This window comes from Amaranthus tricolor, chromosome 13 (genome assembly GCF_026212465.1).
Source record: "Amaranthus tricolor cultivar Red isolate AtriRed21 chromosome 13, ASM2621246v1, whole genome shotgun sequence".
In the NCBI taxonomy this organism is placed as follows: Eukaryota; Viridiplantae; Streptophyta; class Magnoliopsida; order Caryophyllales; family Amaranthaceae; genus Amaranthus; species Amaranthus tricolor.
The window spans coordinates 11,390,329-11,406,632 of record NC_080059.1 but is presented as its reverse complement, the minus strand read 5'-3'; the positions used below and the strand labels follow the sequence as shown (position 1 = coordinate 11,406,632).

The window sequence follows — 16,304 nt, the reverse complement described above, 5'->3', positions numbered from 1 at the left end:
GAATTTTTTTTTTAAATTCACTTAGGCAAATGATTCTAATTTAGAGTATTATAGTTTAATCAACCAAAACTTCTTTTTTAAATTTTTGAGTACTTGTGAGAGATGGTGTTTTTGAGAGACCATTTCTAATTGGACCGATTTATTATATATTTTTCCAAATATTGTAAGTAGATATTAAGAATGATGTAAGTAGACATTTAAGATATCGAGAGTAGGCATTAAGGATACGATAAGTAAATATAAAAAATAATATAAGTAGATATTAAAAATACGATAAATAAACATTAATCTTTAATGAGTTAGACTTGAGATACATATCTAAACACACAAGCGATTGTATGGACCCACAATAACGCTCCTTGATTTTGAAAAACATAGAAGACCGCGAAATTGACTTTCCGCCTTTCTCTCTCTCTTTCGTCTTCCTTTTTGTCACGAATTTCACTTCTTCCTCGTGTTCCCCTTTTTCAGCATCTCTTTTGAGATTCCATTATTTTAATTAAACGCTAAAATTAACAAAATTTTGAATCCTTCTCATTACAAGGTGAAGGTAGCCGTACTTAATTCTACTATGAAGTATGAAGTGACTTCCATCTCTCTCCTCATCTTCTTCTTTTTCTCCAGCTTCTAGCTCTTCAGCTATGGAGGTTATACCATGATTCATGTTATGTAAGTCTCTCTCTATCTCAGTTTGCTGTTTATGTTCATGCTGTTTATGGCATTTCACCCAGTATTGTGCTTAGTTTGGCTTTAAAATGCGGAGTGACAACAACACTTAATTTGTAAAATACTTCCTCCCATTTTTATTACTTGCACCGGAACCCAATTTAGCATTGTTCATTATTCTATGGTATTTTACTTAATGCGACTATTATAGGAGAAAAAAATAGTCACGTGGAATTTTGTTTTATTTATTTCGTAGCATATTTTCATAATATCAAATTTTTATAATTTTTAGTTGTGTATAACTCTAAATAAAGACAATCCGACAAATGAATTAGACTGTGTAAAAGTTGTCTGGGTGTAGTAAATAAAATCGAAGTATGATTTTAAGTGGATTTCTGTTAAGTTTTTGGTTAAGTTGATTCTATAACATAGTATTAGAGCTAACGTTATAAGAGGTTATAGTTCGAATTTCAACTACCCTTTATTTAAAGTGGAATAAGGTATGTGGAGGGTCCGTGTTGCATCAAAACTTCTAACCCAAAGGCTAACTCTCAAGTGTGAGAGAGTGTTAGAATATATAAGATATCCAACCAACAATTTAAGCTTTTTGTTTTTTTACTCTAATTTTCTAGTTTCAGTATTTAGATTCTTGAAATAATTTCATTTTCTTGGATTGTTCACTTCTATTTGGTAGCTGTTTGATCTCACAATGATAGTTAAAACCATATATGTATATAATATTATTTATAGAATCATTTGTTATAAGCAGCTATAAGGTTTATTTATTTATTTATTTTATTTTTTTTTATTTTTTTTTAAACAAATTATTGTTAGGATTCTGCTGATTTTGATCGTAGCCAAGTTGTTGGATTCCATTGATTTTAATCTGGTCAAAATAAATATTCATATACCAAAAAACGCTTGTAACTCAGTGGATAGAGCATATGCACGTTGAGCAGTAAGTTTGGGGTTCGACTCCTATTGGGTGCAGGTGTCTGCTAGGGGGTTTCTTGACTGTGTGCATCCTCTTTACTCACTCTTTGAGGGTATCATGTATGGTTTGTCCGTATCTTTCAGGAAAAAAACCGCATCCGAACCCTGCCTTGTACGAGATACTGAGAGTGTGCTTTACCTTTCGTTTGTTGGCACAAGAATATATTTAACATTGATTTTTTGTGTTAAAAATGATTTTTAAGCCACTTAATCCAGTAACTTGATTACAATGTTATAGAACAAACAGGAAAGCTCACCCAAAAGACTAGCCTATTAGGTGAGAGAGCCTATTTGCCTATAAACCCCACACCAATTGCACTTTACAATCGATGTGGGACAATTCCCATATCTTGCAATGGATCATAACAAATGCTCGCCAAAAAGTTTGTGAAAGTGATTCATAAATGGCTCAAACTTTACGGATGTTTTAAATACATCGATGATTCTTGTTTTAAATAGCTTAGTGTACCCTTTGGTCATGCCCATGTACTCTTGTTGAAAGTAGCTCTTGCATTCATTAAGAGGTTCAATGGGAGTGAAGCAATATTCTTACAGAATTTATATGATTGCTATAGAATTTGATTTATTTTCATGATTTTGATTTCTTGCAGCTCAAACTGGGGCTATTGTGGGAGCTAAAGACCTGTAATTTGATGGGTTCCCTAGTCCTTACTGTGCTTGGAGGTGCATTATATTCCCCTTAAAATTCTTTGAAATTTAATTCTCCTGTTTGGAAGATTCAAGATTTTAAAGAGAAAATGAAGCAAAGAACTGAGCTGAAAACAAAAGGTCCCAGAAAGTTGGGTAATTCTCAGCAAATTGTGTATGAACTTAAGCATCGAGTAGTTCTTTCGCTAAATAAGATTTCTGATCGTGATACTTATCAAATTGGAGTTCAGGAGCTGGAAAAACTAGCTGAAAGTTTAAAACCTGATGGAATGATCCCATTTTTGTCTTGCATATTGGATTCTGATTCAGAGCAGAAAAGTGCTGTTCGCAAGGAGTGCGTCAGGATGATGGGTGTGTTAGTGAAATTGCACGGCGATCTTGTAGGTCCACACTTGGGGAAGATGGTAGCTTCAATCGTAAAGAGACTGAAGGATCAGGACACTGTTGTCAGAGATACATGTGTGGATACAATGGGTGTTTTTGCAGCAGAATTTGGAAAACATCAAGTGGAAAGTGATGGTATATTTGTTTTGTTAGTGAGACCGTTTTTCGAGGCCTTAGGTGATCAGAACAAGCAGATTCAAACTGGTGCTGCATTGTGTCTTGCAAGGGTCATTGACAATATTATCGATCCTCCGATTTCGATCTTGCAAAAGATTTTGGCTCGCAGCATGAAGCTGCTCAAGAATCCACACTTTAAGGCTAAACCATCAGTGATTGAATTGAACAAAAGCCTTATTCAGGTTGATTTTTGTTCCTAGTTATACATGTTATTCATCAGATTTGTAGGCATGCTTTGCCTTCCAATGTGGTAAAATATGCTCTCCATCAGTACACATAACTGCTTTATTTTGGGGGGGGAGGTAGGGAAAGGTATGTGTTTAAGGATTGACTTTCAAGCATGCCGCATGTTGTTTTTGTCTAAGCCAAACTTAATGTGAAGTCCAAATTGTTGCCCTCAATACCTCTTCTTCATGAGAATATTTCGTTTCAAGATCTTTGTAGATTAGTGTGTTAAACGTGCTCAATTTCAGTATCCATGAGAAGCAAGCAGAATTTGTTTGCTGCGTTAAGATGACCTTTAAATTGCAGAAATATGTCAGTATAATTTTATGAAGTTACTGTTTATCTACTTGTGCCTTGACATTACATTCATATTCAATTGTTTTAGGCGGGAGGTGCTTTGTCGCATAGTGCTTTATCTACTTCAATTTGTAGCATCCAAGGAGCCCTTAAAGATAATGATTGGACAACTCGTAAGGCTGCGTCATTAGCACTGGGAGAGATAGCTTCAAGAGGGGGACCCTTACTAGCACCTTTTAGGGCTTCTTGTGTGCAAGCACTTGAATCATGTCGCTTTGATAAGGTTGAAGATGATATCCTTTTAGTTATACTTACCAGACTTAGAAGGATATAGTTACCTTACCATGTGCTTTCTCCTGTATGCAGGTTAAACCAGTAAGAGAAACAGTATTACAGGCTCTTCATTGTTGGAGAAGTATTGAAAGGAAAAATGTGCCTGAATGTTCAGATACAATGTCTACTATAAAAGGTATGGTTGATCTAGAGCCACAACACCTAGGACTCCTTAGCTTCAGTGTTCTAATCACACCTTGGGATTGTCGAGATTGTTATTTCCTATCTCACATCTTGAGTATTGATCATGCCTTCATCACATTCACAATCATGTTGACCGCATATGTTGGAAGTATAAAATAGTAAAATTTCTGAAGATCTTTTGTTTTTGAGGACATTGTGATTGTCCTAAGGGATCAAATAAAAATAAGTCTCAGAGTGAAGAACTAATTGCTTTCGTGATGTTGCAGTAATGGATTGATGTCCTTACTCGTTACTATATATGATTGTCAAAGAGGCAAAGCAAATACGGAGGGAGTACCTCCACTGCCATCATCACCTAGGTTTTCCATCCCATTCCCATGATGGCCATGAATTGGCATCTCACCCCCAACGAGGATGCACTTAATACCATCCCCCGTCCATTCCATCAGCTCTCTACCCCCTCTAAATTCCCATCAATTGCCACCTTATATGTTGACCATCAAGTATTTTCGGCTTTTTAATTAGTCAATTAATCAATGATAACACAATATGTGTTCATAAAATTAACGATGTCTCATAGACCAACACCAACTAGTGATGTTTAAGAAATATTTAGCAATAGCAAATAACTATTTATATTATTTTATATAATATTTTATTTGAGGATAGGTAGGGATGTGGTGGCGTTGGATGGAGACACTAAATCCATCCTGTCCTATCCCTATGGTGGTTTTCCACCTCGGTCTTGCCTTGCCCTGCCACCACCAAACTCTTCGCCCTACTCATGCAGATGTAGAGTCCATGATATTCTTCAGTGGAATGAGTATTCGTTGGATGTTTTTCCTAGACAAATTCCTTTTAAGAGTCCATGTGTGACAATGAGGATTTTAGTTTTTTTTTTTTTTTTTAATTGACTCTGATGAATAATATAAGAAGCAACAAGTGTGTTGAGGCTCCTTTTCAAACATATTGCTGATGCATTTTCCAGCATATTGTTTTTATCCTAAGCATATTGTCCTTCCTAGTTCCTCATGTTAAACTGTCTTACCATATTATGCTCGTTTTCCAACATATAAAGACTGATTGCTTGTGCTATAGCCTATGATTGGACCTTAATATAGAGGATTTCGGTCATCATGTCCTTATGTTTAACTAATTATCCTCAGTACTTTTCCTGTGGCCTTTTTTGTTTGTTTCAAACGGTTGTCCAGTTGGTCTTCCTTTGCAATAGCCTCTCTATACGATATTTGGTTTCACTTTGAGAGTAATAATGTCATTTACCTGAATTTCACAAACCTGACTCTTGGATGAATGAATAATGCTCATTGTTGTTAAAGTGTCCTTATGGATGGAATTAAGTTTAATAGCACAGGAAGATAAAATTTGCAAACATTCTACTCCAGTTATTTTATATGTATATTGTTGGATTCCATACCATCCAAGCTTTTTTGCGATTTGCTTGTCTCATGTCAGTCGCTAGTATAGTCCATAACACGTACAATCTAAGGCATAATTCGACATATTGCAGATAGTCCAAGTAGAGATGACTATGGGGATCTGGTTCCTGCTTGTAGCTCTTTGTGGAAAGATATTGCTCAGGAAAATTTGAAAGCCAATTTTGTCAGGAAAAGAGCTCCAGTCTCGACTAGAAAACTATGTTCTAAATTTGCTGATACATCTGGTAAGTCTAATGAATGTGAGTGGCATGTGGGTGTTGCTGTTCCAAAGATGCATCCTGGTTTTCCCCGACTTCTTCATAACGACGAATCTGAGAGTAGCTCAGCCTGTAAGACGCAAGAAACGATAACAGCTGATGTCATAAGCATGCAAGGGATTGGGTATGAGTATGATCTAAGCGATGAAAAGCAAGAGTATACATCTGTTTCTAATCATGTCTCAGATGATTTTACTAATAAGTTTATGTCATCTATTCATCGCCATTCTGGTAGAGGTGATATTATAATGTCTGAAGGGAGTGAGAAACTGTTTTTAGTGGGAAAAACTGATGTTGAAACTGAAAAGTCACATACTCCAAAGATGGAAGATCGTAGAAGTCTTGATTCTACTGTAACTGAAGCTGAAGAGTGCGATTCCGTGCATGTTTATTGTTCTCAGACAGAAAATGAGATAAGCTCAATCAGAAAACAGCTTCTGGAAATAGAAAAGAAACAGTCAAACTTGATGGATCTTTTTCAGGTAATAGTTTAATGCCCTCTTTTTCTACTTGATCAAGCTCCTCTTTCATAATTCCCTTGTTCCCCCCTTGTGACATGTTCTAAAGTACGTTCTATGTTCTGCCACTATCTACGATTAGAAAGAATATATTAATGTTCTCCATATTTTAGGTTCATCAATGTATGAACTTCCGCAAAGACTCTGAATTCTAGAACTCCTAAACCATACTACCTCTGTCCCTCGATGTTTGCCCTTTCTTTTAAAAGCTCTGACATTAAGGGACCGCTAGTAAGTTGTAACAAGCAAATTGTTAATAGAAGAGTCATGACATGGATAGTAGACATGGAAAAATAAAAGAAGTGCATTTCCTGTTTCCCAAGTCATTATTTTACTAAATCTGTTGCAAGTCTGAAATGCAGTAGAGTAATCTTCCCGTCCAATCAAATTGCTATCCTTGTGTGATTTTATCCATTCCTCCGATGATAACACAATAACAACATTTCATTTCCCAAATGCCATTAAGTGACTCCCACCTAGGATGAGGTTTTGGAGAAGAACTCGAACAAAGAGGTTGTGTTTCCAATTGACCCAAGTAGCACAATTATTTTCTTTTGAAGATTTTTTCATGTTTTTTTTTGCATACTGTTAAAATTGCTTTTTGTTCTCTAACAGGGATTTGCAATGAGCACCATGGACACTTTGTCTGTGATACAGTCGAAGGTTTCAAGTCTTGAACATGCTGTCGACAAAATAGCACATGATGTTCATGTAAGCAAATATAATGATCTTGCAAGTATGAGACACCATGAAAATGGTCGGAGTATTGATTCTCCTAGAATTTTAAACACTTCCCCTAAGCCATCAGTTGATATGCAGGACAAAACTTCTGCACGACCTTTAAGAAAGAACGAGATTTGGGAGGGGAAAGCAGTAGTGATCAAAAGTAAGAGCAAGTCTATTCGCCCGTGTCTAGACTCTCAGAGACGGCCATTATCAATGGTCAATAGGAACTTTATAGGAGCTGAACCTGAAACGGATACTGCCTATGATCTGCACAGCATGAGTTACCATCAAAATATAAAAAATGACTGGCCCAATCCTTCAACTTCCCCTAGTAATGCTCAGCATCGGGCAAGAGTGAAGGAAAATGGCATTTATAAACATATCAAGGGCCTTCTCTGTGAAGGGGATATTGATTCTGCGTACAGAGAAGCTCTCTATTCAGGTGATCAACAACTTCTGATTGAGCTCATTGACGGAACTGGACCTGTGCTGGATCGTTTATCAAACGAGACTATCAACAATCTGTTAACCACTTTAGCATCATATGTCTCAGAACATATAATCATCGAGTCTATATACCCTTGGTTGCAGCAGGTAACCTCTGTCATTTCCTTACAGGATTGCAAAACATTACTTGCTTATATCTGATTAAACATTATGTATCTTGAACATCGGTCATTTATCGTTTTGGTAATCTTGAATGTACCTTCTGAGTACCGACATTTTGGCCATTACAGGTAGTAGATTTGAGTGGAATTCATGGACCAAACTGTGTTCCTCTTTCAATGAAAGTGAGAAGAGAGATTCTATCAGCATTGCAGAAAGCATTGGATGTCGATGTTACTAATCCTACAAAGCGACGAATGGTTGCCCAACTGGCTATGAATTTGCAACAAATTTGGGGTTAAGACTGTTTTAACTTATCAAATTAACTTATTAATGAGATAATTATAACGTAGGCCTTGTAGGGCGTATGTAGTGGCTCATACCCTTCTAATTTTAATGGTGATTTCACTCCTTATTTACTAGCACTTAATGGAATCTATTGAGATAGGCTTAAATCAAGTGTTTGGACTTTTTATTTATGTGAAATCACAGATGATATTTGACATTTCCTATTAATGATCGATCAGAAATAACCTTTTTGCTATCAATAATAAAGATTGGTTGTGTACGTTTGATTCTCTCGAACCTCGTTTAGGTGGGAGTCATGACATTGGAGTAGTAACATTAGGAAATCTTAATGCCAAGTCATAGGTTCAAGGGTTGGTGGAGGATTGAGGAACTAGACAAAAATATGCTACAATTTGAAACAAGTTTATTTAAAGTTTCATAATGCAATCTATGCAACGTTAGATTCAGAGTTTGATTAATAACTAGTCATTCTCTTCTCCTAGCCTATTATGTAATAAAATCAACTTTATTTACCAAACTAATTGAATGTGATGGGCTTGTGAATTACGTCACATAGCATCAAAGAGAAGTGCGACAAGAATTTCGACAAAGAGTGATTCCATATCATCAGCTATGTGCATTGCATATAAGAATCCACAAACTTCATAATATAGAAGTTATGTGGTGGAACATCATCTATTAGAACTTGATTAATATATATATGTAAATCTCAGACAATGAAAGTAGTTTATTGAATTTGTGCATTGTTTCTTCACCTTTTGATACAAAATGTAGAAAAAAACCAATGGTTAAAATTAGATGGTGAAATAATTAGTAAAAATGAAAGTTATTACATTTAGGAGTTCAGGGAGAAGTTAGGGGTTGTACCTCTCTCCGCAAAGATGCGGGAGAACAGATTGAGATGGTTTGGGTATGTACAGAGAAAGACTCATGACGCCCCAGTAAGAAAGATCGAATGCATCATAGTGAAGGGCAAGAGAAGTCGAGGAAGACCTAGGAAAACATGTGAGGAACGATTAGAAGTGACCTGCATGAACTTCACCTCTCCAAAGACCTGACCAGGGATAGGGGCAGTTGGCGGCGCCTTATTCACGTCTTAGATTACTAAACCCGTCCTTTGACCCATCGTTTGTTATTGTTCGTTGCCTTTGATTATTGCTCTTTACCTCCTTCTTTATTTTTATCTTTATTTTTAATTATTTGTACGTATTCTATTTATTCTATTTGTAAGTTGCAGGTTTCTCTATCTTTGTAGACTTTTCTCGAGCCGAGGGACCCTTTGACCGCACTCTCCTCTATGGGTATGAGTTGTCGTCTTTCTTCCCTCCCCAGACCTTGACCATAGGTTTCTATCAGGTTTCTCTATCTTTAAAGACTTTTCTCGAGCCGAGGGACTCTTTGACTGCACTCTCCTCTATGGGTATGAGTTATCGTCTTTCTTCTCTCCCCAGACCCTGACCATAGGTTTCTTTGAGCGAGATACACTGAGTATAATGATGATGATATAAATTATTACATTTACATTATGCAACGGTTTTGGTGAAATGATAATGAATAACAAAATTATGAAATATAGGTAGTGTTTGTAACTTTTTTACCCACTTTTTCCATTGAACCAATCAACCAAATAACAAAAACACAAATTCTTGAGACCGTCTTTATAAGACATGCGTCTTAAATGGGCTGGCCTATTGGCCCATTATTACTTAGAAAAAACTTTTAAAAAAATGCGCGCTGTGTAATCTTATTTGGAGTAGGTATTATAACCTGTTAGAGTTAGTATTATAACTTATTAAAGTTGGTATCTCCAAATAGGTTATAATACCAACTTTAATTGGTTATAACACCAACTCCAAATACCAACTTTAATAGGTTATAATACCAACTTTAATAGATTATAACACTAATTTCAATAGGTTATAACACCAACTCCAAATAGACTCAATTGCGCGCGTCAGTTTTTAGATTTTTTTTTCTTTTTCTTAATTATTGGGCTGGGCCTGGAGAGCCGTCTCTTATAAAGACGGTCTCTTAGGAGAGGTGCCGTAACAAAAAAGTTTTAGAAAAAAATAATTTCCGTCAAACCCAAAAAAAATTCATTTTATTTTCCAATGAAAAAGGAACCATTTTCACCTAACACCCACCCCTTAATTATGCAGAATATACAAAAACCAGGTTATAAGCATCACTTTGATTAAGAATTTCTCTTCGTTCTTTAAAGTTGTTCTTAATAAATGTTTACCGAACTTAAGAAAAATAGAACTTTTAGATGTTGTATATACTTTATTGAATAATAAATTTAATGTAGAAAAATTGAGGACTATAAGCCTTAAAAAAATATTAAAATAAAATAAGAGGAAAAAAATATGAGGAATATGGTTGAATAAAGTGAGTGAAAAGCATGTAGAGGTCAAAAATATGTTGGAATCACAAACATTGATAAAATATTAAAATGATAATTATTTAAGGTTAATTATGTCCAAAATTTGTAATATAAATAGAAATATTCTTTAGAGGAATAACGTTAACGAACGGAGGAATTAAGTTAGAAACTACAACTCATAACAAATGAAAGATTAAATTATGAGGACTCATCATTGATGATTATCTAATTTACACATCCAAATTGGAAACTCCCAGCTTATACGCAAGAGGCTTCACAAATCTACATAAAACACTTGTTCTGATTATCTGATCTTTTTTTCTTTCAAAGGGGTTGTACTGGTAAGAGAAATTTCCTGCATCCCCAATACTCGAAAGCGGAGCATACGAATCACACATAATAGGAGAAAAAATGGCACACATAATAGGAGAAGAATCACACATTCATTCACTCTGATGTCTGATCTCTACACGATCTATTTCGAATCCTGAGTTCGGGTGAATGCCCACTGAAAATATCATTTCTAGGCTCGCTTCTACTTCTTCCATCTCTTCTCCTTCCGCGTGGAACAACTTGTTGTACTTCTTCGCCCTCGATTTTTTTCATTACGAGGGTGTTGATGTTAGAGTTCTCTTTACGAGCTTCTTCATAAAGGGTTTCCCGGATTTGCTCCTCTTGATATACAGCTTCGAGAATATCAACAGCTTGACTCATTAATGGTCTTCCTTTTGGGTTTTGGCTAAGGCATTGGTGTGCAAGGTTTGCCACCTTCATCATAGTCTTGATGGAGTATTGTCCATCAATTCTTAGATCTAAGATTTGAAGTAGTTTCTTGCTATTGTTCAAAAGTGGCCGACACCATTCGACAAGATTATGCTCTCGGCTTGGTCTACGCTTGTCTAATGCTCTTCTTCCTATTAGCAACTCGAGCAGCACAACTCCAAAACCATAGACATCGCTTCTTGCCGTTAAATGTCCTGAAATGAAAATATGCAACTTTACATACATAGCCTCAGCCCTCCCCTATATAAGGCAAGGATATTAATAACAAGGATAGTCATTTCTAATGCAATCTCCCAAGCATTTCCAAATTGATAAAAAGGATTCAACAAAATAAGAAACAATCAACTAGAACGTTTTGAAAACAACTATCTGCATCACTAAACTCTTCCAAAAAATGATATCTTTTTTGTGTTTCAACGTCATTAAAATACTAACAACTAATTATTTTGCTACACCGAACACGCCCTAATCCCACCACCTCAACCAACAAACCATATCAAAATATCTCAAATAAAGCGCTTTAAACAATGCATCCTCTCTCAGTCCATAGAACAAAGCCCGAGTTCATTAAATGTAGTTGGAAATTCAAAACGGTCCCTAAATACTTTACCTAATACTGAATGTCTTAAAGTCGGGAATGTAAAATGTTATTGGCAATCTAAGTGTAAGTTAATAGCCTCACCAGTCATTACATATTCTGGAGCTGCATATCCATAAGTGCCCATAACACGAGTCGACACGTGGGTTTGGTCTCCCATAGGTCCTTCCTTTGCAAGCCCAAAATCAGAAAGTTTTGCATTGAAATTCTGCAATATGTAATTGAAATTGTCAGCCATGAAATTCAACAACTTTCATAAAAACATAAGCAAACGAAGATGAATCTAGTTTCCAAATATAGCCCCAGAAAATTATGTAAAAGCACAAGTAAAAGTATTTGAACAGCAAATCAGAGTCTTCTCCATTATCTTCTCCCATTACTTTTACTAAGATTTTGGCAATGTCTCATTATAAGAATCACAGAGCATAACAATTATACTTAGGAAATGAAAAGTGGGATTGGGTCTGAAAAGGGTAAAGTATAACAAACCAAATCAAGCAAGATATTTGACGTCTTAAAGTCACGGTAAATGATTTGCCGCTCCAAGCCATGAAGAAAAGCAAGCCCTTTTGCCGCATCAAGAGCAATTTTTATTCGTCTCAACCACGTGAGAGTGGCAGACATTCCTTGCAACACCAATTATAATTGTTACTTGGTCAGTACACTATCCATACAAATATATTCATCACATATATTTATTAGTTTAATTTAAATCAAATGTTGGATGTCATGTCATACTATAATTCCATAAATGCCTGATTACTCGACATTTATCAATCCTTAGATTAGGATCTTATTGTTTTACTTTATGCAATTAAGTGCAATAATTTTCTTCAATAAAGCCATCTTTTTTTTTATACAAACTTGTAATATACCAATTTAATATCCTTTTAAAGAATTAAGTACCAAGTTAGCAAGTTTACTTAGTTTAATTATGTTAATACCACTAAAAGTTGGTAGTCATTGAACATTTAAATAACTGCTTATATGCATTCAATTAAAAGAATTGAGGCTCTAACATAACAAGGTCACATCGCATCGTATCGGCCACATTATAAAGGTTTTTAAAATAGCAAACCGATATTTCCTGCTTTGTAAAGGTGTAAAAAAAAACCCCTTTTGGGACGTATCAAGGGATACACCGATATTTTGACGTTACGATAACTGCATCACATTACCGCATCACCGTTCTGTTACCACAATTGCGATTATTACTTCATTTTTATACTATGGGCTTTAATATTTTACTTTATAGGATTAAGAATATGTCCCCTCATGTGCTTATCCAAAATAAAAGATGATTTACAGCCAAGGATGGAGAAATTGGTTGGTTCACACGGATGGTAGCCTATGTGATATAGTCCTTTGTCCTAGCCATTTAGACTCATTTTCTTTTGGCACAGAGACTAAGAAATTGGGTATAACAAGTTAAAGTAATAGGATATTTAGAAATAAAAAATAGAATATATAGAGAGTAACAGAGATGAGATCATATCCAAAAATAGAAATGAGACTAATTTATTAGGACGGATTAAAATAAAAATGAAGCAAATTGAATAGAGTAACACAGTCTAGGTAAAGGTATTAAATTCATTTTCAAACTCGTGTTGGCCCATCATTTATCATTCAAATCTACTCCAAGCCCAAGAAGACTTCAGAGTATAGTTACCAGAAACCGGAAATTTTGCACTGAATCCCATTTTGAAACCTTTGCTTCTGGAGCTCTATGGTAAAGTTTTGAAACTACATTCCTCAAATGTTTGTTTTTTTTTCAAGCCAGAACCACATATAATACCATAAGCCCTTCTTTTCTTTACTTTTTTTTGTTTTTACTCATTTTCTTTTCATATTTACTCATTTTACTTTTAGTTTTTAGATATAGGGTGCCTATGTTTCTTATGTTTTCGAAATTCTAAAAATAACATTTCTCGTTTCTCGTTTCAGTTTACGTTTCTCGTATTTGATCGAATTTTGTTTCAGGTAACATTGCTTCAAAGAAGAATAAGATAATTCCCTTCTGTGATATGGCTAGAGTAACACATGTTTTTGTTTGGGTGGCTGGGTAAAGTAAGGAAAGGGTATTCTAGTCGCATTGGCACTCTTACTATCAATGCAAAAAGAGAATTATTTTAAGACAATGGAGACAATATAAGAGTCGTTTTTACTAAGCTTATGCAGTTTTACTTCAAATACAATGGAAAAACCATACTCACTAAACATCCATGTACTCGATGTCTAGATCATAACATGGAAAAGGAAGATCATTTTATTATGGAAACGAATGATTTTTGCATCATGAATATTCTTGAAAGAGGTGTTGACGTACATGACCACAAGCTATGTTACCCAAACACAACACGTGTAGTTGTATCTATGTCAATACGACACGGCCGACTCGGACGGGCACGAGAAACATGCAGACTTGGACGGGCATAGCTACATGGTTATCCTTATATTTACCTTATATTTATTTTACTGTAAAACGAGCCGTGACACTTGCTTTAGGCTTTGTTCCTTTCAAATTTCAAAGTACCACAACACTATATTAAAAAATTTAAAATTTTAATTGCAAATTATTTTTAAAAAAATATTCGAAATATACTAAAATTTTATTATAAGATATAGATATTGTTGTATCCGTGTCCACATCCAAATTTAGACAATGCCTGCATTGATAAGTCCAATTCGCGCACATTTTAGACTCCCAACACTTGTGTCCATGTAATATGGAACAGAAGCTCTATGAATCCTAACAATTTGAAACACCACACAAGGATACAAGATTTAACATACAAAATCGTTAGGTTCAGCACACAATTTGATTTATGCCAACACTATCCATATTCAAACAACTACAGAGATATGCAACAAGATATTGATTTGGTGCTATTTCAATGATACTTACTGCGAAAAAGATGTCTCTCCAGGCATCCAGATGCCATATATTCATAAACCAGTAGCCTATGCTCATCTTCACAACAGTATCCGATCAGCTTTACAAGGTTTTGATGGCTAAGCTGTCCTAAGTAGCTAACTTCAGTCTGCCACATGAAATTATATTTTCATTAATAAGCATTGAAGTCAAAAAGTACAGATCATATTGAAAGAAAAACAATGGATACACTTGGGTGTCTAGCCCAAGACATTATGTTTATGGGGAAAATAAACATAAGTATTGAGTACAAATTTTTTTTCGTACAAGAACTTTAAGCCAAGACACAAAGCTAAAGGTCTTCCAATACCCCAGTTAAGGCCTCGAGATAGTCGTTAATGTCAAATACCCGAGACAGGAGAAGCAAGTTGTTGATGTGTGCGTACTTAAATTCTTTTTTGCATTCAGCAGGCTCAAATAATAGTAAACTACCATCGTATTCAACCTTAGATAAATACTGATTTTCAAGTCTGTTTACGTCACATGTTCCAGCAAATAGTACTCCGCGCTAAGTGGAATGTCACCAACAATACATGCATGGAGCTCTAGCAACATTATGAGCATGATTGTGAATATAAAGCATCATAAAAGGAAGAAATACGGAGAAAGTACCAGCCATTCTTTGTCCCCTTGGAAACCATGTGGATTCAGCTGCTTAATTGCTACCTCTATGGATTTGTATCCTGGTCTCACGGTGTCATCTATAACTCCTTTATAAACAACTCCAAACCCACCTTCCCCGAGTATAAGATCTGGTCGAAAGTGTTTTGTCGCCAATTTCATCTCCTCGAACGTAAAGATGTCAACATTACTATATTCAGGATGTTGGCGGAGTTCTTGCACATCTTTTGGGGTAAACAAAAAGTTTGAGATCTTATTACCGACCTTCTCTCCTTTACTTGCCTCTTTATTTGTAGCAGTTGTACCATGACTTAGGACTGGGGACATTCGACCACCTCGATTAGCACCTCCAACTGTACAACCATCACCAACAAAAACAAAGAATATTTACACAACATACCGTAAACTATAAGAATAGTGCATATTCAAAAAAATGAAAATGATGACTTAACTCCGACTCCTCCCAACAACTCTCCCTCCACATTCTCCAAAACACTCAAAATAAACAACTAACAACAATCACTTCTCTCATTTAAGCACAATCTCACAAACAAAACTATTCCTAAGACACTATTGCCTTTACATGGTTGGATATCACTATATAACAATAACCACGCTGAATTAATTTTGCCATTGGAGGGAGAATCATGGGTTGGCCTAGTGATTGAAATCTTTCCTTTCACTCTTGTGATAGAGGTTCAATTCTTATCGCTTAGAGGAATAATTTTTCCCTTTTCCTGTTGTTATAGGAATTTTCTAGCCTATCCAAAAATGTCATTGGATGAAGTCCATACTCCATACTAGTCCATATAGCAATGTCATTTTCCTGTTTGTAAAGAGCCACAATGGGAAGTTATACAGGAAATATTTTAGCAAAGTTCCAATCTACACTTAAAACTATATCAACCTATAATAACAACATACAAAAATTTAATTATAATCCAACAAATTAAACTGATCAACACATTTACCATATATTGAATAACCATCCTAGAAAAACTATAGAAACCTCATAATTAATTCTACAAATAGAGTATCAAATTCAAAGCATAATATCAAACAACTTTTCAAAATCCAAACCCCAAAAAATTATACAATCTTCAACAAAAAACTTAAAAAATAATAAATTTTAATGAGTTGATACCTCTATGATGACGAGGAACTTGATGCTGTTGTTGGTGATGGCGATTGTAATGGTGGGGCAACTGATGATATTGTTGGTAATG

At 35.3% G+C, this 16,304-nt stretch overlaps 2 protein-coding genes across 3 annotated transcripts in view; one reads left to right on the top strand and one right to left on the bottom strand.

Annotated features, from left to right (window-relative positions):
* The first annotated feature begins 422 nt into the window (after nt 1–422).
* LOC130798182 (TORTIFOLIA1-like protein 2) lies at nt 423–8,349 on the top strand. 2 transcript variants are annotated; one of them, XM_057661071.1, is made up of 8 exons: nt 423–669; nt 2,271–3,071; nt 3,500–3,694; nt 3,778–3,880; nt 5,417–6,084; nt 6,736–6,831; nt 6,940–7,440; nt 7,584–8,349. In XM_057661071.1, the coding sequence occupies exons 2-8, from the start codon at nt 2,418–2,420 to the stop codon at nt 7,752–7,754; spliced, it is 2,388 nt and encodes a 795-aa protein (XP_057517054.1). In that variant the 5' UTR covers nt 423–669; nt 2,271–2,417; the 3' UTR covers nt 7,755–8,349. The 2 variants fall into 2 exon arrangements, with proteins under 2 accessions (XP_057517054.1, XP_057517053.1); XM_057661070.1 differs by having other exon boundaries at nt 6,736–7,440.
* A 1,898-nt stretch (nt 8,350–10,247) lies between these two features.
* Nucleotides 10,248–16,304, bottom strand: part of LOC130798184 (probable serine/threonine-protein kinase PBL17) — a 6,748-nt gene continuing 691 nt past the window's right edge. Inside the window, exons 1-6 of the mRNA XM_057661072.1 lie at nt 16,223–16,304; nt 15,070–15,431; nt 14,431–14,566; nt 12,015–12,151; nt 11,610–11,733; nt 10,248–11,121 (exon numbers count right to left, since the gene is read on the bottom strand). The exon at nt 16,223–16,304 is cut by the window's right edge and continues 691 nt beyond it. Of these exons, the coding sequence (XP_057517055.1) occupies nt 10,592–11,121; nt 11,610–11,733; nt 12,015–12,151; nt 14,431–14,566; nt 15,070–15,431; nt 16,223–16,304 (1,371 nt within the window). The 3' untranslated portion in view covers nt 10,248–10,591. The remainder of the gene's footprint in view (nt 11,122–11,609; nt 11,734–12,014; nt 12,152–14,430; nt 14,567–15,069; nt 15,432–16,222) is intronic.